At 37.7% G+C, this 26944-nt stretch overlaps 1 protein-coding gene across 2 annotated transcripts in view; it reads left to right on the plus strand.

Annotated features, from left to right (window-relative positions):
* The first annotated feature begins 13231 nt into the window (after window positions 1–13231).
* Window positions 13232–26944, plus strand: part of LOC114138142 (E3 ubiquitin-protein ligase NEURL1-like) — a 35699-nt gene continuing 21986 nt past the window's right edge. Inside the window, exons 1-4 of one of the 2 annotated variants that reach the window (XM_028007234.1) lie at window positions 13232–13385; window positions 13503–13621; window positions 20374–20615; window positions 22948–23269. In XM_028007234.1, coding sequence (XP_027863035.1) covers window positions 13588–13621; window positions 20374–20615; window positions 22948–23269 — 598 coding nt within the window. In that variant the 5' untranslated portion in view covers window positions 13232–13385; window positions 13503–13587. Of the gene's footprint in view, window positions 13622–20373; window positions 20616–22947; window positions 23270–26944 lie in introns of both variants that reach the window. The other variant, XM_028007233.1, reaches the window with a different exon arrangement.

The raw sequence follows: 26944 nt of genomic DNA on the forward strand, positions 1-26944 counted from the left end.
TATTTTTTTGTGATCGCAGCCGCATTTTTCAGATCATCAAACAAATTTCGCTACAAAGCTAATGTAAATAAACAAACAGCAGTATTAAATGATTCTTTCATTTTCTAAAAGAAAATGGGCAACAGCTGTTTCACACAGCTGTTGCCTATAAACCTAATTAATTGAAATGCCACCTTTGGTAGCAGTCAAGCAGTGGAGACAACCACGTGTGTGGCCCCACTTTTTTATAGAAATATATTAGAGTCATGATGTCACAAAGATGTTTTAATTCCAGACTTTGACAAGATTGCTCAATAATCTTCATTTTCTTTTGTCTGAGACACGTAAAGATGGCAAACTGGTCTACTTTTAAGGACCTGCGCTTCAGGTCAAGGCTATAAAGTGATGACTCGGACATTCTTCCTCAGAATATTCTGGTGGAAATTAGTTTTCATGATTCCATTAATCATAACAAGTTGTCCAGGTTCTGAAATAACCTGGACAGCTTGGATATTTGTCCAGCCCCTACGGTAACAGTTCCATCATTATGTTTGACTGTCTGTCTGATGAAAAAAAAATCTACTTTTGTCTTTTCCGTTCATAATCTACCTTTACAGTAAAAAGAGTTGTTGATAAAAATAATAAAAAACTTCAAATAAAGCAGGGGCTAGAGGTTTTTTGTTTCCTCAAGGTTTCTGCATGTTTATTTGTTGGTCATTAGCTCAGTGTGAGCAGTTTCCTTGGCAACAGAGTGCAACATCTCAGTTATTTTCATATCCTTGTCCTTGATGTTCAAACCAAACTCTGGTCAGATTGATTCTTATGCTGAAAAAGTTAAACTTATAACTCTCTCTCCAAGTCTGAGCTAGTGAGATTATAGCCACCCTTCCCTCTCTCCAATCCTCCTTTCCAAACTTTAGTGTGATACACTCTGGATTTTAAATTCACTCAAATATCCCACGCCGCACAGTCCCCTAGTGAGGACAAAGAGGGAAAGAGGTTAAGGGATGTGCAGGGATGACGTCAGCTTCACAGTGTGAGTAAAGACAGATGTGTTGAAACCTGTCTCATAAGCACAGACACAGTAGAGAGAAACACAATTCTGCAACATCAAACCCTGCATTTCACTGCACTGATTCTGACTGAGTCTTCATACGGACAGATTCAGGCTTATGTCAGGGATTCTTTCTGGACGGGAGTAATTTATGTCCTTTTTGTGTGATGAGAAAATATGGATAATGTTAGGTCTAAATTACCTAAACACAGACACAAAGAAGAGACAAGAGTCAGAATTTAGTTTTACCTGCAGGGAGAGCACAGTTGAAACCCAGTTACAGATTTCTGCCTATGCTCTGAAGCTTCAACTGAGTCTTGCCCTGCTTTTATTAGAATTAGGAACTCCCTAGTTACATGACAGTGTGCAGCCCTGAAGGGAGGGGGAGCAGAAAACAGCTGCACACTCACATGAACACAACTCATTCATACAATCTTCAAAAGCATATTTCATAAGATAAGACTATAGGTTTGCAGTTCCTCTGGACAATTAACGCCGGAATGTCTTGTTCATGGTATCCTTCTTTTCACTCCTCAGCAGGCCACTTCCAGAGTTTCTGCAAACACTTCAAAACACTCAAAGCCCCTCAAGACACTCAAAGCACATTATTAAAATGTAAATGCAAAGGTAAATAAAATGGATGAGATTATAAAATAAAGGTAAAGCAAATAAAGGATAATTAACTATAAAATCCTTCCAACAGATAACTTTGCTTAATTCTTAAAACTGAGAGGAAATGGAATAAACACGTGTATTATCATTTAAAATAAAAACACCGCCACTGATCTTTCACTAAGAAACTCAAATAAGTATTTTAATTACATCTAATTTTACTGCATGTACTGTAATCACACAAGATTTAGCATCAATAATTAATTAACCTTAAAAGCAAAGGCCAATGCATAGATATTTATCATAGAGCCAAGCCATTGACTCAAAAGCACAAAACAGAGAGAATCACGCATAAACTTGAGAATTCCAGTGCAGATGAGTTCTGCATTACAAGATAAAATGTAATATGTTAGAACTGGATTACTTTCCAGTGCTTGATACGTATTTCTTCTGCAGAACTCAAGCAGTAAATAAACACTGAGTGAATGATGCAGTAAACTGTGTGTTTATGGGTACATTTCTTTGTGTGCAGTTACATAATGTCCCTTTGAAACTCTAGAGCTTTTTTTTTTTGATTTGCAGACTGCTGAACAGATCAGTATGCTCACTTCACCTACTACATGTCACTATGTTGACTTTCTTTTTCTGACAGAAATGGAAACGTCAAAGTGCCACAAAAGTGGTTTGAAACCAAACTGCCCTTGGGTACCACACTCTATAAAGATCTGAGAAGATTTTGCTGATCCAAGCACCAGTTTATCCTGCTTAGACTAAATTGTTTTTTTTATGTTGCCCCATATCAACAAAATCACCCCAGTAGACATCAAACTTGTTAATGAGAGCGATATAGAGCCCTATGTCTTGTCTGTTTCGGTTGTGATAAGCTAATGCTAATGTTTGTGCATCTCCAATAACCACAGATAGCAATATCATCTCTCAGGTGACTGTAAGTTGCTGTGCAAAGTAATGTCTTGTGTTTTTCTTAAGCAATATGGCCAACATTTATTCAGTTGTGTGTCGTGCTGCTTTTTGCTTTTCCTGTAAAAGGATGTGATATGAGGAGTCAAGGACCACCCACGATGTTACTGTCTTGCTGACTAAATAAAGAGCAATGCTTTGGGATGCTTTCAATTCCAGATAAGATCAGGATGGACATGCAGCATGTATGACAGCGGTATGAATGTAGGAAAAACTGCCAAATAAAGAGCAGCACAAAAGACACCAAAAAACACCAAGCTTATTTGCAAACTTACGCTGTCTTGCAAAATTGTTCATGCCCATGAAACTCTCAAATGTGTGCTATGCATTCGTATTCCGTCCACTTAATTCTGATACCCAGAAAGAAAATCCAGAGTAAACAATTGTTGTCATGAATCCCCTAATTAGGAAATGGAGTCTGTGTAAGTTAATGTCAGTATAAATAAACTGACCTGTTAAAGCCTCAGAGGCTTGTTAGTGAACAAACAGCGTGATAAGCAACAGGACAAAGCAAGAGAGCTTTGATTAGAAACATACATGGATGATGTGTACAGATAGACAGATGAATTGGAAAAGATTTTAGTGTTCAGGTGTGCAAAGATAAGATACCCAAAAGACTTGTGGTTGTGACTTCAGCAAAAGGCATTCTATTCTTTTCTTTTATTTGTAAGAAAACTTTTGAAAACCATGTGCATTTTCCCACAGCTCTTCAAAATATTCACCTATTTTGTATTTGTCTATCTATCACATCAAGCCAAAAACCATACATTGAGGTTTGTTGTTGTAATACGACACACAAGTAAAAAATGTTTAGGGGCATAAATGCTTTTGCAGACTCTGTATTTATGTGCACAACAGCAATACAGACACCTATGCTCCAGAACGACATGAAATGTTTCACAGTGGATGACAGCTTTTACATGGATTGTCTTTGAATGGAAGCCGTGAAGTGACAATAGCTCCTATTGCTCAGCCAAGCATAAAGATATTTGATGGAACTTCTATTTGGAAGAGCACAGAAACAACAGGCGGAACAAGAGGGGAAGTCTGGATGAGGCAGCCTGCACATTGTAATGCAGCTCAAATTATAACCCATAACAGACACAACAATGGAAAATGACATTTACACAGACAGGATAAAAGCAAACACGTCATTCTATGAACACATTTCCCTCATACGTCACTCCACAAAGAGTTACCTGGAAAGAGGGAGGGAAATAGTAATGAAAGGTAAAGAAATTTGTATCCGAGCATCATTCAGTTTTACAGTGGCCTTATTCTTGTTGTCAACCTATTATGATGGTAAGTCACAGCCAATGACCGAGGACCTGTTTGTGGCACAGAGTAATCCATAGTGTGGAGTGAAGTCTCATTTATCTTCTTTCACACTGACTTTGAAAATATAAGCAATGGCTTATCATGAATGCACAGAGACGGTGTGATTGGACAAGGAAGGAAGCATGTAAATGTTAACATTAAGTTTGGTTTAGTTTTACTATAGAAGTAATTTTTTAAAAACAGATTAAATATAATTGTGTAGGGGGAAAAAGTAAACAGCTGACTGATAAAGATTTAGGACTTGACAAAATGCAAACAGCACAAAAGGAATATACCCTGAGAAACAAAGAATAATGGACTGTTCCTTCTAACTGTATAATCAAAATCTGTTGATGTGGATTTTTGACATGTTGCTTACATGTCGGGGTAGTCGGTGTTAGCCAGAAAAGTTTTAAGTGTTGACTGTGGTCAAAAAGTCCAGTTTTCAGGTTGCAACAAACCATAGAGAACACAGCAAACCCATGAAAGATGCTCTGGTCAAATGAGACAAAGATAAATGTTTTGTCTTACATGGAAAATGCTATGTGTGACAGACAACAATTTACATTACTGTGAACACACCATTCCAGCGGTAATAGATTGTGGCATAAGAATCATCCTGTGGGAAGGCTTTTCTTTAACGACAGAAAAGCTTGTCAGAGATGGTGGAACAATGAATGAAATGCAATACAGAGCAATGCTGAAGAAAAACTTGGTTCAGCTCCAAAAGAAAGACTTGTTACTGGGTGGAGGTTCACCTATCAGCAGGACAACAGCATAAAACACACATCTACACACATACAGTACTTACTCTGAAGTAAGTATGTGTGTACTGGAAAATAATATATATTTTTTCCATGTTAAAGCAAAACTAAATCAAATGAGGATATCAGACACAAGTTTACATTTGCGACCTGTCCAGGGTGACCTCGCCTCTCGCCCGGAACGTTAGCTGGAGATAAACATCAACACCTCCCGACCCCATTAGGGACAAAGGTGTAAGAAAATGGATGGATAGATGGATGGATGGTTAACATTTGCTGTTCACATTCACTTTCCATCAAAACAGATTGAGATTTAATTTTGTTGCAAAGGCAAGTTTGTCATGTTCTTTCAAAGTGAGGTTCTTAAGCAGACAACTATACAGAGATGTTTTGCAGTGTTTACAAAAATACACTGCGACTGACGGTTCTTCTTTGTTCCGGGGTCGTTTCAGGATGTTTGCAGTTTTCTCTTAAGGAAAATGACTCATGGGGAAGTTCCAAGGAAAGGAAAGGAGAGGAGCTTGATTACCACCCATACGATCCAAACAGTTTGACATCTGCTTCAGAGAAACTGCCCCTCCTTAGGCTCCTCTTCTTGAGGCTCAAAGAGTTTCAGTTATGGCATTGTATCTGCAACTCTTGACACTTATTTAATTATGTTGAAGAAGTTTATTGTTGCTTTCAATCTATAAAGTTGTACAGTAAATGCAATAATATTTGAGCTTTTCATTTATTTTTTATTATTTTGCTTTCTTGTATAAATATAACTCAAACTTATCTTCTAACAGCAATGGTTCAGATCAACCTGATTTAAGATGTAAGTTTTATAAAAAGAAGATAAACCTTTATGTCCTTGTTGTACAGAACAAGAAAGTTACTTTTAAACAATTTTCTTGCAAACACACAAATTACCACACCAGTATCATCTTAGAGAGGTCACAGAAGATTAAATAAAAAGTGGTAGAACCTGCTAAAAATGTGAGTATTTCCATGGAGATCATTACTCCTTGTAATGGCATGCCTTCCCTTGCAAACATCCTTGTAAAAAAAAAAACTTCCATAAACACCATTAGATCCAAGACAAGACCAAACAGGCCTGTCAAGTGTCAACTAAATCTTTGAGAGTCAAACCTTACAGCTTCTCAGCTTCAGGATGTGAAGCTTACAGAATTAATTCAGATTGTGAAACATAATGACTCAATTTAAAACACGGAGATCGTATTATTCAGAATCACTTTCTGCAGAAAAAGTACATTAAGAGGAAAACATTAACAGTTCAAATTTGTTTACTCTTTGAAAAAAGTGACCATTTCCGGGGGAGCATTTTAAATTACATGGATGTTTTTTGTTTGTTTTGGGGGTTTTTTGTGTTGGACAACAACACAAAATTACTAGTTTGATGACAAGACAATAATTTTTAGAGTTTCACAAATGGTTAAAAAATCACAAACCTTGCTAAAGAATCTATGATCTATGATAAGAATGGTTCAGTCAGTGAATGTTTCACTAATCAATATATTGGGGAGCTTATGCTTCAAAATTATGAATTGGACATTAAATAATCTCTATTCATTGTAGAATCTTTCCGTTTATGTTTAGTTAATCCAAATATTTTACATTTTGAACTACAGGTGATCAAATACACTCAGGATTTGATCATAAATCTACTTAATGTTCAGCATAGCACCAACCAATTCATATTTAACTTGTCAACGTATTTAAGATTTAGAAAAAATAAAAGATAATTAATTGTAGCCATATCTCCTTCAAAACACAGAAATAGTCTCTCAAACTGGCCCAAAAGCAACCTGTGACAGTAGACAGAAGACCGTCATGTTGCAGTTTCAGCAGTAAAGAAGGTGCTCTACTCCTCTGTACACATACACAATCGCTTGTGCAATCTGAACAAATAAAATCTTCAGCCTTATTTCAGTTCTCCACATCAATTCCACCTTTGGAAGACGCCCAACAATATGCTTTAGACGAGCAAAGCCATGAGAGATCACTTTAGTGGCCGTGACCTGCAAGAAACAAACTGCTTATACTATGTCTTTCACTGTCATTACATCACTGTGTAGTAATGCAAAGGAATTTAATTAAGCCAAAGTTGGAAGGACTACACAAAATATTTACTAATTCTAAGTATTGTATTTCATTATAAAGTTGTTTTAATTATTGCTGGTTTACTCTTTGCGTCATTTATCTTTCAAACATGTTTGCTCTCATCCTCTACTCCTGCAAAGCTATAGAGGCCCAATATTAGCAAATGTTTAAACTGTTGACATTAAAGAACTAACAATGGTGGAAAGACTATAAACAGGTGCTCTGCATTACATTACCAAAGGTTCACAAACTGTAGCAGGACTGGGTTTCTTGGATAAATCAGAATCTTTTTTCTGACTGTTTTACAACAGATTCTTGTTTTACAATGTATTTAGAATGGGATTTTAATTGGTTTAGGGTTGTTAGTACACCTTGATAAATCCCTCCTTGCTGAGTAAATCTGGATGCTATTTTAAAACAACAAACTGCTTCAAAAGGAGCAGAAACTGAGCAGAAGAGAACACCGATTGAATAAATGCTGTTTGATTTCAGCAACAACCGAAACACAAATTTGTGGATGCCGGAAAACAAGTTCTCCACTAATTACTTACCACTCTGCTCCTCTGAAATGCCGTCTGAGACCTCCCATCATATTAATTGTCAATTTAATGTGCATAATTTCTGGGTCGGACCACAATTTGTTGTGCTGGATTTTCATTTTCTTGTTTGTTTCAGAATTGAGTGAAAAAAAAACCCAGGCCAAATATCAGAATACTTCACCCTTCAGAACACAGACACGATACAGTTTGAGCCACTCGTTGTTATTTATATATTTTCCCCGCAAGGTGGATTTTTATTCTCTCTGGAGGAGGATCAATTGTAATCATCTGAATTTCCTACAGTAATAAAAGTGATAAAAGGCCATCTCTTAGAGGATCCAATAAAATCTCCCAAACATTCGTACCTGTTTATTTATAATCTTGACGACTGCACACATTCACTGTCCAAAACAATATGCAATAATTCTGCAGACTCTTTTCGTAGGGCTGCAAGGTTGTGCAGTAGTGAGCACCATACTCTTGCAGCACAAAGGTGTCACATACAAATGCATGGCGATATTTTTGAGTTTTTTAGTTTATGACTGCAGTGTGGAAAATGTTTAAGGGATATGAATATGTTGTCAGGGCACTGTACTAAAAATAAAAAAAACTTCAATCACTATGGAGCAGATTTGTACAGTTGAGCCTGTTCGCTGATGTTTGTACCTCTCACCCGTCTGATGCAGAACATTCCCCCCAAAAAAGGCTATATTAGCCAATAAAGGCATTCCTAATTTGTGTTAGCAGTAAAACATTTTTTTATATTATCTCCATAGAAGTTAACCAGTAATGTGGAAATAATTTGTTCAGACCAGAAAGTTTAAGTAAGAATGTGCTTTTGGGCATTTATTATAATGCACACTTTGATCCTTTACAAACATATTTATTATAAACCCCTGGAGAATATCCTGTCTATAGAAAGATACAATTTGCTGCAGGAAAGAACAGATTGTCCAATACCTAATGCAGCTGTGTTCTGCATTATTATTTTTACTGGGACATCATTTAAGGGTGTGGACTTTTCATTTTTAAGTATCCTTTAAGATGACTGTTTTATTTATAAATTAATACGAAGTTCTCCAGGGATTAATGCATATTCTAACCACAGTCAAGACCCTCAAAACCCAAAGTGTCTGGATATCTGTATGCACCTGAAAGTTTGAAATCCAAACCAAGTTATGATTGTATTTGTTTTAGATCACAAATGAACCTTCAGGGGGAGAAAAGATGAATCAGTGGGATAGGATCGAATCTAATGAAGCTCACTTGTGGAATGTAAGTCATCTGGGATGAAAAAACAAATACAAGCAGCAAAAGTTTGATGTTTTGGGCTTATTTTATTTATAGTCACTGAAGATCTGTTTGTTTGTCTGCATATTTGCCTGCATATTTTGGCCGTTCTCCAACATTTGTGGTTACAATACTAATAAAATCTTTTGACGTATTCTGCCAATAAATAAACTGGATTCAGGTCCCGTCAGATCAAGGACGTGAGTGCCTTAAGAGAGCCTCTAATAATCAGATGTTTTACATGTCATAGTTGCTTCCCAATGATATGTAACAACTTGATTTCACCCTCACATATATGCCTGTTGGGTGTAGCTACTTTTTTTTTTCTGCTGACATCCCCCAGTTGAGGATCATATGATGCTCTTGTGTTGCTTTGTAATATTTTGCACATGGTTCCTGGGCCTGAATCCAAACTTAGAGTTGAATGGTGTTTTTGTTCAATATGGTTCATCCAGGAAGAGAACAAGAGTGCGACGGCTGTCTCGAACCAAGGCTGTCAAGATGTCCAGGCAGGCTCCACGCCAGCACAACCCACCAGGCAGCTGCTGCCTGCCAGGCGACCATCTACAAATAATATTCTGTGGGAGGAGGTGTCAATCCTTCCTCTCAGGGTATATAAAAATATGCATATTATATATTGTCCCTAAGTGAAGGTTTTCAAATGCTACTGCAAAAAAACAATGGTAACAGGAATAATTTTAGCTTAAAATTATGATTAACTGGGTCACAAATTAAGGAAAGACATTTTTTAAAAATAAGATTATGAAGAGAAAGTGACCACAACACGGGAACAACAATGGATTCCATCTATAAACAAGCAAAAACACTCATAACCTGAAAAACTGTAAAGATAAAATAATCAAAACAAATACAGAGTGAGTAGATAAAGCAATGATAAGGAAACAACTTCAAAGACATGGAAATGACTACTTGGGCAGAAAAAAAATGCCTCAGTGATCTGCAGATTAAAAATGTATCTATGCTAATGACCACTTAGCAATTCTGTTTACCAAAATATGATGACAAAGAGATTTAAAATGATAGCTAACACATGCAAATGTAAACAGAAGGGAGTGGGAGGGAGGGAAGAAACAGTCTCTATAGCACAGTTTTATATATCAAAGATTTAAGACAATAGCTCCAAAACAAATAACAAAAAAAAAAGATTACTGTAAGACTAGTAACTAAATTAGAGATATAGATTTTCTAACTCGGTTACAAGAAGCAGAAATGACAACAGTGGGAATACAACTCACTAACTTAAACAAATAAACAAAAATACAAAGTGAACAAATTCAAAATAGCAACTACATCCAGTAAGGGTAAAGGTTATCTCACTTATTCGCTGGCTTTGCATAAATTTCTTGCTACAGACATTTTGGTTGACAAAATGAAGATTTCTCTGAGACAGACCTCTGGGGGACATCATCCTAGACAGACTGCCATGGCTGCCGTGCACCTTCCACATAGATTCCTTTAGGTCTTTTTTTTTTTTTTTTTTACAGTTAAGCACAACATTACTCAGGGCACAGGCATATGTATGTGTGAAGAAATCTTTTAAATTTACCCATGTGTTTATTCTACCAGGAAGAAATATTGATTTTATGCAGCGGCACACCAAGAGTCCTGACTTCGACCTGACAGAGAATTAGATAAATATTAGAGTGATGGTGAAGGCCTCCTAACCTCAAAGAGCAAAAATCACTGGAAGAATGAAAAAGCTGGCTAGCAATTAGCAGAAGAATTTTATTGCTGTACTAACAATAAAGATTTTTCCATTGATCGGTGAGAATTATATAGATAATTTAACATCCCGTTCTTAACTAAACTCCAAATGATTTTGGTAAAATTATCGTTTTCTTCTAAATTTATATTCCTTTTCTGCTGTTTAAGTATCTATTGAAATTTAATTTCCTATCAGAAACAAACATCTTGATTTAATAAAAATACATTTTGAACCACATTTGACTCAAACGTGTAGACTTTCCCCAGGAATTATCTAAGTTAATCTACAATAATATGCACATGCACAGCTCAATAATTATGTAGAAAGAATTATTAGACTACAAATGATATTACCCACTATCAGGAAGTCCACTCATAGTAATTAAAATTTGATCAGTAAGACTTCTAATAAAAAAAATACTCATAATCTAACCAGTGACACTCTGTTGTGTCAATGTGCAACTCCAATTTCAAATAACGAAACTAATGTCGCCCCAGTGACAGATAAGGACATATCAAGTCCACATTTGTCCAAAAAGCATCTTCCATTTTATTGTAGATATTTTGTAACCATAATGCAATTAAGCTATTTTTCTCAATACATGATCTGTAGCTTTGTTATGACTGTGGGACACAAGGGATCATGTTTCATCATTTCGCTATGAATGACACTTCTCTTATTCCTGAGCTGTCAGTCAGTTTCTGACAGCCCAGTGATCAGGTGGCATGTCATACTTGATTAGGTCTGACTGCGATGGCTACAGGGTCCATGCTATAAATTCTAAAGAGTTTAGTTAACACCTTTTGCTCTGGTGCTTTTAATTCACCCAAGTTTCTCATAACTAATCGAACCCAGTTTCGCCGCTTTCTACTAAAAATCACAATTCAAGCTGCTGGAGGAAAAACCCGCAGTCATATGGGCTTACCCTATTCGAAAATTGCTTACAGACAAGCGAGTCAACCGCAATCAGTTTGTATAAACATCACGAGTATGGCCCATGCTATCAAGCCAATACAGTGTCTACAGGCCTGGCTGCCAATACCAGTTATGTTGACGCTTAGGCGACAAAGCAGATTGCGAGAGGTGCCCCACTGCAGAGGAAGTGCCCAACTGGATGCCACGAAAGCAACACTTCAGGGGCAACTGTGCAACAAGTTGCTATCTTTGCTTCAAGTGAAAACTGAAGAACATGTGTTGAAAAGTAGCACTACCAAAGCAAGGCTGTTCAAGCTAATTTGGATTACTTAAAAACAGAAAAAAAGAGATTGTAGTCCAAATGCAGGATCAGCCAAAATGGGTTCATATGAATCAAATTTAAGAATCTTAGAATCAGAAAAAAGGCTGTTGAATATAGAAGATCTCTGTTTTTGACTGCAACCACTGACTGGATAATAAAAAAATAAAAATAAAAAACAGTTCAGCCCTCCAAAACAAAAACTGGACATCCAGTGGGCAAAATAATTTGTACTGTTCAACCCAGAAGCATAAGTAAAAAATGTCACTTTTTAACACAATGTCTTGTTCAAATTGGGCCTCAGCAAAGATATTGAATATCAGCCTGGGTTAGACCCACAATGCAATTGGACTAACCAGTTTTCCAGGACATCTGTGATTCTACATCATATATGGGAGAATGACATAATCTTGTATAATAATTCATCCATAATCTATAGTATTCCCATATTATATGAGGCATTTCTGAGCTTTTTCTTGCTTTGGAAGTAGAACATTCAGTTTATCAACAGCAAAAGAGGATGCAGGCGAGTTTTTGTTTGTTTTTTTGTACAGTGCTGCACACAACTCTATAAGATCTTATCAGGGGTGGGGGGGTAGCAGAAACAGGTGTGTTTTGGCCCAAACAGAGCCAGTGTGGAGCCTTTGGAGATGATAGGGGATGTTTTACAAAATGAAGACAATTACAGATGACCCAGCGCATCGTCTCATATGACTGTCCATATAACAACAGAGTGTCTTCGGCCAGAGGCGGCTTCAGATTCACCATAACACTGACGGGCAGGAAAACCTTCCTGCCCACAAACATGTACAACAACTGGGATAGTATGAATAATGACAACGTCTAATTTCTCATTCAGAATATTAAACCTTTTGTTAACGATTTTTTTGTCCTGTGGGTGCAAGGTTTGAGTTTCAACCTGATACAGGGCCCTGTACACATATCTTGATAACTGTAGTTAGAAGATAATTTTGAACACAATTTTGAAAGGGCAATATTCTGCATTTTCCAGGCACATAGTAACATTTCATAGCACAATTAAGTAATGCTGTTACCTCCAGTTGTTATAAAAATGTTGTATATATCAAAGAGGACTCAAAAGAAATTTGACTTTGCAATTTGACGCCTCGAAATTGGGCCTCTGCTCTTTCCAACATTCTGCCTTCATCACATCATTACAACAATTCTCCTCCATTGTGCCGTTTGCAACCATTCTTAAGAACTTTGAGAAGTAGCTTGTATGAGCTCAGCAGATTAGCAGTACCAGCAGGTGTTTGCTGATTGCTGCTGCTGCTAGTCTGGTGGAGCTGAGTGAGGAAGGCTTGAAAAATGCACAAAATTCCTTGGAAAAAAAATGCATGAAAGAATCACAGCAACACTCCAGGTATATTTTTGATGAGGGAGTAACGCTAAAGCTCAAACAATCCATTTTACATAAAACCCCATCACCTTCATTAAAATGTACTTGATTACTTGAAAACAAGTGTGAGCAGTGGAGCAAGTACTACAGAGGAGACTCAACAGGTGCGAAAGAAAACACATTTCACATTGAAGCACAAGATGGGTCGCGGAGTGAAACCGAAGGCTCACAAAATGTGTAGGATGTTTGCTGCAGCTCTACTTTCAGTTTGCTCCAGCAGATTGCATGCAGTAGAAGCAGAGCGACAACTCTTGGACCGCTGGTGTCTACAGCGTTAACAACCCTGGGAAGCTCCACCTCCACTACCACCTTCTATGTTAATTTCAGCGTGATCCGTTCACAGAGACTGAGACACAGCGCTCCAGATCTGTGAGTCTCTGCCTGCTGCTTAATATCGATGAGGCTTTGGACAGTCGTTGCGCTCAACCTCTCCTTCTCTCCGGGGGGCTTTTTTTATCTGCTTTGTGTGTGTGTGTGTCTTGTCAGTATTATGTCGCAGCTGAGGACGCGCTCCTGACTAAGGATCGTGGATCCAGCTCGCAGAGAGGGTGAAAACACCTTGCATCCAGTCATGGGAGGTCAGATCACCAGAAATACCTTCTACGGTAAGGACATCTCGCATCACGGTGCAAGAGGCATTCATTAATGGATCACACACTTGGGTTTTGAAGCGCGCCTCAGAACAGAGTGCGTGAAATTTGTAGGCGTTTCTGTCAGTCTGAAATAAAGTCAAAGTATTCAAAGGGCAAGTTTTAGCCGCGTTTGGATTAGTGGAATGGTTTGGAATGATAAAAAAACAATGTTTTGTACATTATAGTAGTGTTTTGCAGCATTAACTGTGAAGCCAATGTGGATAGTTTCATTTTCTTTTTGAAAGTTTTGGATATGAGCTACAAAACACAACAGATTCAAGTTGCTAAATTTTTCCTGTTCTTCTGAATACCGTTAGCATATAGCGCTAGTTTTAACTGTGACTTCCACATTAAATACGTAGTTAGTGAATAAAGCTGATTTTTCATTGAAGATATGGTGGTTAAGGTGTTTTCACTATGAATATTCAGAAAATGCAACATATTGGAATTAAATCAGGCTCCAAATGTAGATAACTGTAACAGTTTTCAAGATATTAATTCATGTAATGAAAGATGTATTTTAGGTTATTTGCATGGGTAATTTTAATCAAATTAAGTTTATTTTTGAAGTTATAGATAAAATGTCAACATACAGAAAACATCACCATTGATCAAGGATATATCTAAGTCCTTATTAATGGTAACTGAGTGTATGTTCAGCAGTTGTTTTTTTTTAATTGTTGGTCCCAGGTTTCTGAATTTAAGGCCTCAAAGTTGACTATGACTGTGTCATTATGTTACCTGACAACCAGACTGGGCCTGTAACAAGGTACATTCCCAGTAGAGTAGCTGGACATGGACCAACTCTTTCTTTCCTGTTGTTGAAGTAACAATACAATAGCAGACAAGGATACTGTTTTGACAAAAAATAAATCAATAAAAATAAATAAATAACTGGCTTCATGACAAGAACTCTGTCATCTCTACCTTTCTCCTCATTTGGGAAAACAGAAACGGTTTGGTTGTTGTTCAGCTGTCAAGATGTGACATTGAGGTGTGGAAAATCATTTAATAATACGCACAATTTATGCACAAGGACGTCAACAAAGAAAAATGTTGTTTTTTCTTAACCCATATCATCTTGCGAAATGTTTTCATTTTTTCCATGTTTTGTTTTTAAACGGTTTGGATGTCTTCATCAGATAAGATGCTTAAAAAATTGCTTTCTTGTGCAGCAACATCTGTTGCTTTCTGTTTTAAAAAATGCTAACAGGTGGATCCGCTCTCAAGACTTGACAATTCAAGTGTTCACTTTTACTTTTGTTTCTATTGTTTTGAGTGTTCTACTGTTTATCCACCTATTAAATAAGTCTAGGCTGTGGACTTTTGTTCAGACTTCACCTGACTGTTAAACTTCTAAAGTTCTTTGGTCTTAATAACCAAAGCCAAATTTAAGTTTTTATCATGTTACTATTGCCGTGAGCCATTTTGTTGACTCGACAGGAACTTGACTCAACTTTTTTGTGTTTAATGAAATATATATCAGATCACAGAAACTAGATTAAAGGCATTGACTTTTTTGTACACTATCACAACCTTAAGATAAGAAAACCAAGTTGTTTTTGTATGTCTCATTTCTCCCTAGTAGTGCCAAAATGTTTATTTTCTCCTACTTTACAGTTTTGTTTTAGCATAACATGGAGTCAGTCTACACAAAATGTTTGTGTAAATGAATAAATGAAGGGCCCCTTTATACTTTGTTTTCAAGAAGCACCCCAGGGTGAAGTCACACTACCTTGTAAATTTGCACATTTTTTTTATCCTGCTCACATACTTTAAAAAGAGTATCTCAATACCTAGAGACAAATATTCTCTGTTATTTGTTGGTCCTAAAAGTATGACCATTGGAGGAAAATAGCAGTTTATGTAGCATACATGTTTCTGGACAAAGGCAAGAAGGTGGACAGAAGTCATATGGGCACACAGAGAAGACACTGACTCAGAAAGACATTGTGTAATTTTCTTTGCAGAAGGATATCCGCCTGCCGAACTCGACACCAGAACCTGGTTGAAATATTTCGACAGAGCTCTTTGCGAAGTGTTGTGTGATTGGTCAGAAGTTTGTTGCGGCAGTGTTTAATGCGGAAAAACACTCAGACATCAATGTTGATATTTGTCTTAAACTATTCCTTTTCCACTCTCTCTAAAGGAGACATGAATACTTCTGACGACAACGCAGTGAGGAATTGTGAAAATTTGTACAATTGTTCACTAAATAATTGCTATATTTATAAGACTCGCAAACGGTTAATAACTCCTGGATGGAAAATGTAACAGAGTTTGTCTGCAGAAAAGTGTCACGCTTGTTTCGTGATCGTTTCATAAAAGCAAAATGGAGGATACGATTCCTCTATTTCAATATACGCGAGTCATGACGTGACGTATAATGAAGCAGGAGAGTGTCCCCCTGCAGGTCTACACCATTTTATGAAAGGTGTGTGTGAATGTGAGCGGTCCGCAACCACTGGACTGCATGCCAACTGTTCGGATCAAGTATGTCGGAGCCTTTATACAACATAATCTTGAGTCATGACTGATGAGGTGAACAGCTACAACCATGGCAACAACTCAAACCAAAAAAAGTGACTCTCATGACAGTGGCTCCCTCTTTACCTTAGCAATTTAGCACAACTCAAAAAGAAGATTATTTATATCTTTTGGTCAAAATGCATTACCGACGAATGTTAACTGTGTACACTCTTCCAATAGAGTGTTGTGAAATTTGTCTTTGCATCAGAACATTTGTGTTACTTGGTTGATTCACACAGATTCTTGTTGGTGCGTGAAATTATTTAGTTGAGAAAGCCAGTATTCTTCCACATCTCTGAGGATTTCTATACATGTCTACAAAATGATAACTTCACAGGCCTCCTTAAGGTTTAAGTATCACACTTGCCCACCTCTTTGGAAGAAGCCCTCGAGCTATGATGTGTTTGCAAGAAGTAAAAAATATACATGCCTTCTGGCTCTCGTGCATTCCTTCCAATGTTTGTCTAGTGGGCCGCGATACTAACGTCAGACCGTGCTAGAACATTTACTCAGGCTTCTTTAAAGATCTCCAGCCTTAGAATAAAATGTACAGAGAGCAGAAGGCCAAATCCCACACACTAAACCTGCTTACTGTCTCTGTACTGTCTGCTTCAATTCATGACAGCAGAGGCAGTCATCTTGTGTGTGACTTTATCCATCTTCTGGCTTTTTATCTCATCTTCGACATGGCATGTTTCAACCATCATGCCAATGTTCTTGTTATTGTTTACCTTGTCGGGTTGCATTCCTTTTTGATTCACTTTGCTGGGAAAAAAATTGTATTTTGCGATATTTTATTTAACTTTTTATTATCTGCTAGATGTTTAGAGTGCAGAAAACTGTCCTTGAGGAAAAAGCAATTTCATTTAGCAAAACCTCTGTATTTGATTTCTTTTACTGTATGTTTTGATGTTAATATCAACTAAAACTGGCCAAAATAAATAGAAAATATAGTACAAATAAAACAAATTCTATGTATACCAACCTGGGTCAATATTAAAAAAATAATTATTACCTCAGTTCAATAACTACATGTGTCACTCTTGGCAATAAAACTGCAATATCTAATTTCCAAAAGCTGGTCCAATCTTCTTTCCGGAATTGGTTATATTCCATTATAATGGAGAGCTTTCAAGCATAACAGCCTGTTTGAAGTCATGCCACTACACCTGAATTATCCAAACTTTGACTATGAATAAGTATGGGTGGCTGGACAAAATCCTTCAGGGTTTGCTGCTGGAGGACAAGATTCACGGTTTCTTCAATTATTGGACGTTTTCCAGGTCCTGAAGCCCTAGAGTATCACAGTAACAACACCATTTAGGATGGTGTCTGTTAGCTTAATATCATACGGAATACAGATACAAAATACCTTCCTCAAAATCTTAGTCATTTAAATGTGTTTTGGAAAAATGTGAGAAAGTGTATTTTTTCTGTCAGCAGAGTTTGTCTTGTTTTTGTTTGTTTTTTTGTTTTACTTTGAAACAAATCTTGTTGCCATCATTGCCCCGTCCCTTACTTATTGTTGAATATATCAATCATAAGTGAGGCCTGGGTGAGGCCTGCAGCTCTGAAGATCCTCTTCTGGGTTTGTTGTGATCTTTTGGATGAATTATCAATGCACTCCCAGTGTAGGTTTGGTTGTGAAGGTTCACTCTGATTCCATATGTTCTTTGCTTCAGAGTAATGCCTCTCATTGTGGTTCGATGCAATTGCAATCCCTCAGAAAGAGCTTAATATCTGGACATGATGTGGTTCTTTTAGGCACTCTGCTGTTGTCACACAGGCTCTACTCATAATCTTCCCTGACTGTACATTTCTGCTAGTAATCAGGCCCAGATGGTGCTAGTGAAGCTGAAAAAAATGTGGTTAATCGGTTAATTCACGAATGAACAACAAGGAAAGTAATTTTGTTTTTACATGGGACACTGCTTTGGGCTGCAAACCTTTGTTCTGTCAATAAACAAAATCCATATTTAAAATCAGCTTTTTATATTTACTCTGGTTATCTTTGTCTGACTTTAATTATCTGAAACATTTAATTGTGGCACAAAAGCAAAAACAAAATAAATGCATTATAAGCCAAATACCTTTTCACCACATTGTAGAAATAATACATTGAAATAGGGATAAGACATAGTAATCTGTGATTAGATAGTTTAGGGTAAAGCTGCACACTATCTGCAGGGAACTGAGATGTTTCTGCTCTGAGATCTCACAGGAAACGCTCCATTTTGTCTTGGGCTTTGTTATTGACTGGGAACACCACAGACCTATTGTGTTTTCCTCAAGACATCACGTCTGACTTGACATCATGACTGCAATATGGTTGGAGATTTGTTATGACTTCATTTAAGACCACTGCTGTGCACAAAGCATAATCCTGCATTGTTCTGCAATGACAAGAGCTCGCAAAGAGTTTAACAAATAGACTGCTCTGAACCCAGAACCCTTGGCAGAGTTTCACTCCATTGTGATTCGAATAGAAAGACTCTGCAGAAATGCGTTGACAGAAACTCTCACTTTCCGGCCTTATTCAGCTTATCCTAATTGTTTTTTTGTTTGCCTTTTTGCTTCTGTCAAGTCATACCTTTACTAATAGAATTGACCTGAGGCGGGAAGCGATGGTCACATGTATATTCTCTGGCTTTAACCTTACAAAGTCAACCATGGCAAAGTAAGAATAGCTGCAGTGGATATTTTCTCCTCTCATAGATGAACACAAGCAGCTCCTCCACAGTTTGTCAAGTTTAGGTGTGAAAATGCAATCTGTTCCCAAGTGTGAAGAGGTGTTAATTAGGTTTAAATTATTCATCTCCAACCTTGGCAGATCGTCAAGAGTTTTGTCATATTTTTCAAAACCTTTAAGCGTGACAGGCAGAAACAACTGAAGGATTGTGGCAGATAAACTGTGTCTAATCAAATTAAAAGAAGAAATATGGTACTTATTTTTGTTCCAGTTGAATCAAAAACATTTCTGCTTGACAATTAACGAGAGCCTCAAGTCTGTGAGAAAACACCTCCTCCGCTAAACCACATGGCCTTGGTGTTGCGTTTTTAAAAGGAATGTGGAAACAAGAAAGGGGAGAGGTGATATAATGAAAGCAAATCTCTGTGAAAATAGCCTTTTTATGCCTTTGAGCAAATCCTTTATCTGTGGGAACCTCTTTAAAATATGAACGTCAGGCTGGAAACAGTTATTCACATTTTCACATGGGGGGAAAAAAATTCCCAAAAGTCTGATGCATAATATGATTCACTGGGTACCAGTTTGCTTTACTTTGCCCAACAAACCACAAGAAAATGTTTTAAGTAAGAGAGGTTTCTATTTTTTGTATCCTGCTTGGTAACGCAGGTAGCCTGTGCTTAACTACAGTTCACTGGAAAAGTATTCATACCTTCCTTTTTCACTTCATAGGTGGAAGAGAAAGGATATATAGCTCTGAAAAAAAATTAAGAGACCACTTAAATTGATCTGTTTCTCTGATTTTACTTTTCATAGGTGTATGTTTGAGTAAAATGAACATTGTTCTTTTATTCTATGAGCTACTGACAACATGCCTCCAGAATTCCAAGCAAAAATTTTGTATTTATTTGCAGAAAATGAGAAATGGTCAAAATAACAAAAAAGATGCATATTCATTTAGAAACAATAATACTAAAGTTTTAACTCAGGAAGAGTTCAGAAATCAAAAGTTGGTAGAAAAACCATGAGATTTTCAACGTGGTTCAGTGCAGTGGGCTCTTAATTTTTTCCAGAGCTGTATATATATATATTTATTTTTACAATTAACATTTTTTTGTGTGTTACAAAAGTGTAACACACATTTTACTGTGTCAGTACCTTATAGAAGCACCTTCCCTTATGCTATTACACCTGTTAAAGTTAGTTTTATGTATTTATCTGCTTTGCACAGCTACATACTGAAAATCTGTAATTGTGCACCTTTACAAATCAGTCAATGATTTAAAGGTAAAGTCTTTTTACCAAGTCGGATGTTGCATGAGCTGACATTTTCTCAGAGAAGATGACATGTGACAGCAGCTGTCAGTTTTTATTAATGTGAAATGGTGTGCGGTGAAAGTCTATAATTCAATATTCTAATCTAACGTTTGGCTGTTTTGCTTCAAACCATGCTTGTAGGGAGATTTCGTGCCTCCCCACCTGTTGACTAAACTTTTCTTTCTCTTTGTAGACTCTCTAAATGGACCATTTCCTGCAGCACCCCACCGATTCCACCACAAGCCGAAGCGCTACCCGCCTATCCAACCATGTGGAAATTTGTCCTCCTTCCCTCTGCAGTTCCACCCTAGCACCAAAGGCTCACAGATTATTATGGACCTGTCACAGAGAACCGTCAAGAGACAGGCCAGCTTCTGCAACGCCATTACCTTCAGCAACAGGCCCATTGCTGTTTACGAGCAAGTTCGGCTGAAGGTAAATGTGTTTCTAATAATTGTGCATGGTTTTTGTGTGCCAGTCAGAAGAGACTACGATATCTTTACTATGTCATGTAGTGTCATATAGTTTCTACACAAATTATTCAGAAAACTGGTCATTCCGATTATGATTTAAAAAACAAATTCTTCTAATCTCCAACTCATTCAACAAGTACGAACTTGTTATTCTTCACCTTTTCTTCATCTCCAGTCTTTGCTCTCCTGTTTTGATTTTCTCTGTTTTCTCTCTGTGCTGTTCTTGTGTGGGCCAAAGCAGCGGCAGCTTAAAACAAGTTTCCACTTCACCTATCAGGCCATCTATGTCTCAAACGCGAGAGAGCAGGGCAAGCACTGCCATATGAGGAACCCTGTTATCTTGAGCCGTACATTCTAAGTAAATAGTGAGTCAAAATAAGACAAAAATCGTTTGCAGGTGATGAACATACCAATGTAACCAGTCTCAGTAGGTTTGAAACACATATGTTGTTTTAAGCAATGCTTGTGGCTTGGCGCAAGGGATGGATACATAAATCTCTTTCAACCAATAGGACAAGTCAACGGCTTACGAACCATTTGACCAGACCGGCCAGTAATGATAGGTTTTTAGGCAAAACTATGGCAAAATAAAAGAATTGCACAAAAACATTAAAATTCAGACAGAAACATACATATGGAAGCCTGAATAACTTATTTAGACTGCTTACCACCAAAAAAAGTTGATTTAAAGGTGAGTTTCATTTAAGGAAATGCAGCAGATTGCATTGGGTCGTTGACCTTACAGCAGTCTCTCACACTGAGCTTGCATGTAGTGACAGCGGAGAGCAAAACCCCCTGTAAAAGCAGAACCTGGCTCAGTACAAGCGGCCAACTGGGGGTTTGAGAAGACAAAACAGATGCACAAAAGTCTTATTTTGACTCACTATTTACCCTAACCCTTTCCAAGTTCATGAAAGTAAAAAGCTAATAGCAAGAGATGGAGAACGATTAGTTGATATTGACAGCAGCATTAGCTCAGCTGATGCCCTCCTCCAAGAAGGCAACACAGCCAACCAGAACACCAGATAAGGTGTAGCTTCTATGGTGGAAAAAAAAACTAATAGAAAACTTAAAGTTACCAGTCGAAATAAAGGCATATAATGCAAATTAGAGAGCAGTAGAAGAAGAGAGTAGTAAAGTGAGGAAAAGTGGTCAGTTTATCCTCCAGCAGCCTCTGCCTATAGTTTTCATCCAAGATGTGTTCTGTCTGCACTCATGCTGTTTCTCACTGGCACTGTGGTCCATTTCTAAAACCAGCATAGGAGGAAATTTTTCCCTTGGACGGAGAGCAAAGCGTTTGTTGGCAAGAAAGACAACAGATGACAGAGACAACCTATCAGAGTAATTAGAGTTTATTACACAATCACTGACAATGTAAATGTGCAGTGATAAACTAGGGATCACTAAAACTAATGCTTGAATAGTAATTTACCATATTTTGTTGACATTGATCTCATGCATTATTTATAATATTTTATGTTGGAACATGAAAAAAATTCGTTTACACTGAAAATCTGCAACCATGCCTACCAGGTGCACTGGTTTTCCTACCAGGTGACAAGTTGTGCACACCCAGTGACTGCTGTAATACACAATGGCAGAAATATTTAATAAATCCTAAATATGGCTGGAAGGGACAGAACGGAAGAGGAGTTTATTTAAAACCACTTTAGAACTGTTGATTACTTTCACATCGCAACTACAATCGTTTGCTTTCAGTCTCTGATAAGTTAATTGTAAGAAATAAAGCTACTCGAACATTAAAAAAATGAATCTGGGGATTTAAAACACACTACTCCAGTGGTTTGCATAATTTTACATAAAAGAGTAGTTTCACTACATTAACAAATTAAAGCCAAATTTCACCAAATTAGGCTTTATCTTGCTTATGTGTTGATAATGTCAGCAGGTCCCATAAAACCACAGTGTGTATTTCCAGAATGGATGAGACAAAATGAATCATTGAAACGTTTCCAACACTACGTCACAAAATGTAAACATGCCATGTAGGATTTATTGTCATCAATCAGTCACACAGATGCCTAAGTGCAGAGCTCACAACTTTCACAGAGACAGTAAACAAGCTCCCTTCTCTTTGTGGAAGTAAGACTGATTAAATTAAATTAAATTAGTGGGTGATTGTACCTTTAATTGTGGTTGTAATTAGAAATGATGTGTGTGAAATTGTGTAGATATTATAATTTGATTCAAGTAAATTAACTGCTGAGCACCTTGGGTAATATTGATTCATTATCATTTGAGTGGCTGTTAATCCGACGCTATCCACTCTCCAGATAACTAAGAAGCAGTGCTGCTGGAGCGGAGCGCTGCGTCTGGGCTTCACGTCTAAAGACCCGTCACGGATAAATCCAGACAACTTGCCCAAGTACGCCTGCCCTGACCTCGTCTCCCAGAGTGGCTTCTGGGCAAAAGCCCTGCCAGAGGAACTATCTAATGAGGGGAATGTCATATCTTTCTGGGTTGATAAGAAGGGCAGAGTGTTTTACCGTATCAACAACTCCAACCCCATGCTGTTCTTCAGTGGTGTCCATGTTGCTGAACCCGTTTGGGCTCTCATCGATGTCTATGGCCTAACCAGAGGAGTCCAACTGCTTGGTAAGTCATATATTTAGACTCACCTATTTTTTTATGGCAAATGTCCCAGTTTGTACTGTCTTTTGTTTTTCTTTTTGACCCTTTGTTTATATGTAAAATGAAAACAAAGAAGACATTTGTGTTTTTCTTGTGATACCTTAAACATGTATAGGGTATTGTTTCTATCATACAGAGCTACAGTCTGTTGTGTACAAATATTACCCTGTACACGATCCTACTGAAGACCAGGAAGAATTTAGCCCATAGTCCCTCTTCATCCTCACTTCCATGATAGCACAGCTATAAACCTCTGCTACCTCTGGAATTGTTTTCCACACCTCATGTTTTTTTGTTGTTATTTTTTGGGGGGGGTTAACTTAAGAGATTAAAAGATGATACATTAAACCACACAGGTTTTTTTTTTTTCCCACACCACCAAAATGACCCAATGGAAAAAGATGGTGGGAGATAAGGTAGACTGTTTAGTTGCCACGGTTGTTGGTTTCAGAGCAATTTCCCTGAGGGAGGAATTTCTGAATGTTTAAAATCTATTCTAACAAGTGCCGTTTAAAGGGTCATTACATCAAAGAAATTAAAGGCAAACAGGTCCTTCTCAATTATTAACAGCAGTTGTTCACTACACCAAACCTCCTTAAGTGTGTCCTAGCTATAGATTTAGATGTGTTTATAACATACATTGAAAATATCTCTATTTTCTATGAATAATTCAAAACTAGGCAAAAAATAAGGATAATCATAATCCCCTCAGGATGCTGCTGTAATTATTTTAAATCCTTCCCAAAAATGCCACTGCTTCTCTTTAAAGTTAAGGCTCTGTCAGCACCACTAATAAAAATAGAAGAGGCTCCAGGATTGTGCGATAGTGCTGTTTAACCTCATTTCTTGCAGTGTGGTTGACGGCGTGAAGCATGCTGTCTCATGACGGGCTGTTTGGTATCTGCTGCTGGAGTGCCACTATCTGGGGTTCACTGGCCTCATGGTGCTGCCCAGCCCAAAGCTGTTGCAGAAGAACAAGAGCAGTGTATTCTTCCAAGAAGACAGTCGAGAAAAGACATGATGTCATGTTGTGACATGTATGCCATGTTTTTTGGAACAAAGTCAGACTGCTGGAATGTCTCACTCTTAGTGATTATCAGGCGTATATATAAAAGACATGCTTGTCACCAAATGATGTACCATAATTAGGGGTGTACTTCCTTCTTACAACCTGAGGCGATATTGGGTGCGTGGGAATGAAGAAGAAGAGAATTTAAGAGCATTTTGTGGGTGTCAAAGCAACTTAAACTGAGTTTTAAATAATTTCTGTTTAGTGTTTATCAATTCAATTCTGCGTCCAGTAGTCTTAAGTATTTTAAATACTGGTCTTGAGAAATGTAGTGTTTTTAAAAACCTGACATAAGGGACATTTGCCAACTTTGAAGCTTTTTTAGTAGTCAATCTGTTGATTTATTTTTTGGACCTAGTAGACCAGGGCTGATCGGTGATTTCCAAGTTTCCCAGTTGGAATTCCCACTTCAAGGGAAATTCTTGTTAAATTTCCATTTCCTCCTGGGGCGTGCCGTGGTGGCGTAGCGGTTAGCGCGACCCGTATTTGGAGGCCTTGAGTCCTCGACTCGGCCGTCGCGGGTTCGACTCCTGGATCCGACGACATTTGCCGCATGTCTTCCCCCCTCTCCTTCCCCGTTTCCTGTCAGCCTACTATCATATAAGGGACACTAGAGCCCACAAAAAGACCCCCAGGAGGGGTAAAAATAAATAAATAAATAAAATTTCCATCTCCTGTCCTGGAAAGTCCAACCTCTTTAAAGATGCGCCGTCATTTGACCCAATGTTGTCAGGCAACTCGATGAACAGTCAACACTACTTAAAAACTACATTCATTCTTACTTCAAACTATGAGTCTTAAGCAGAAATGGAAAAAAAAATCATTAAGCTTAAAGCGCACACCTACATATAGTGCTTATAATAAAAGCTTAGACCAATTTCATTAGACAAAATCACACCAAGTGATCAACTAGACAGCAATTCCTGAGACAGACTTCCCTTTGGCAAGAAAAAATCATGACCGCGAGATCTCATTACACCCTTAAGTGTAGCAAAACAGTTTATGTTTTTTGTTTTCCAGTTTAACTTGAGGTTCCACTCTTTGTAGTATCCATGTGAGTGTTGCCAAAAGTTTTAGTCCTTTTGTTTTCTACACTGTTATGCCTAAATTAATTGCCTTCATCCAACTTTGGTCTTTAAAATCTGATCTCCTAGATACATTCCTGCTCCAACACATCTAGAGTATCCCTGAATTACAACTTCAGCATGTTGTCAAGTTCGGCAGAGGCCTGAAAATCAACCATTCATTTTCTTCATTTCAGTTGTGTTGAACAAGTCAAATATCAGAAACACACAGGAGATCAGCTCTTTGGCATTGGAGTTGTAGACGCCTTGTTTAGATTGAGAAACAACTCCCTACACTACAGGCATACATTAAGCTCACTAATGAGATGATATAGTATTGCATGATTTTAAAACCTTCGTTTATGTTGATCCCATTAACTCTCAGATGGTCTAATTATAAGCTTTTGTGCCTCTAAACCTAATTACACCTTTAGCTATTACTTGAGAATTTTATTTCCATTTTTACAGTTCAGTCAGAAGTTTCTCAAGAATATACTTTATTCAGCCTGCCTGTGAATGAGGCCATCTGCTAAAATCCTGTTGTCTCAATACTGATTTTCCCACATTAATCGCCTTTATCTGCACAATGATGGGATAAGCTGAGAAGCTTAGCTCCTCAGTTTAAAGATCAATTGGCTATTAGCTTTTCTTTATATTCTAAGAGCGTCACTACTCGCCACTTTCGTATCTCGAAGAGCCCAGCACTGTCCTAGGAGTTGGCGCCTGTTCGGTAAACACTTATCCTCTGAAATACTGGTGGACATGTCAAAGTCGGGTTTTGCAAACCAGCACATATTTTCACTCAACGACCGATTGCTTTATGATTCCTAATGATGCTTGCACTAGAGTCTGAAATGTAAGCTGCAACAGCGGATAGACTCAGCCAAATTTCACCTGTTGTTGGCTCGTTATCAGACAAGCGGCCAAGGTAGAAATTGTAGATCTCTGGCAGTTTGTTACTTTTTTTTTAGTTCCAAATGGAGCGTGGAGATGTGAAAAAGGCAGGAGAGCACAGAATGACTTGACTGTGTGACCTTGATTTGGCTTTTAAGATAAATGTGCAAGACAGTAAAAAAAAAGGCAACATTTGCGGTGAGACAAGCCTGTTGATTTTGGCTATATGTACTGCTGAGTAAGTGGTTTAATGTTCTTTAAGCGGTTTAAGTCTATTAAAGTAGCTTCCAGCAATTCTGCTCAGGCAGAAAAGTATACTTATCTCCAAGAGTCTTCCTCTGCTCCAGTGGGAGAATTCTATGAGAGTACTCTGCCAGATTAGCACAGAAAGACAATTGTTTCCCACACAGTTTCAGTGTACTTATAATGGTTAATGTAGCCTTAAAGTGCATTTTCAGTTTGAGGGGGTGTTCAGACCCAACGACGACTTCAGTCATGATGGCTTTACTTCTCACAAAGAAACACAGACAACAGTGAAACACTTTACAAGTTCCCTTTCTGAAGACAACATGCAGATGTTTCATTTCTTTACCGGGAATGTATTAAAGGAAA

Source organism: Xiphophorus couchianus, chromosome 22, assembly GCF_001444195.1.
Source record: "Xiphophorus couchianus chromosome 22, X_couchianus-1.0, whole genome shotgun sequence".
NCBI lineage: Eukaryota > Metazoa > Chordata > Actinopteri > Cyprinodontiformes > Poeciliidae > Xiphophorus > Xiphophorus couchianus.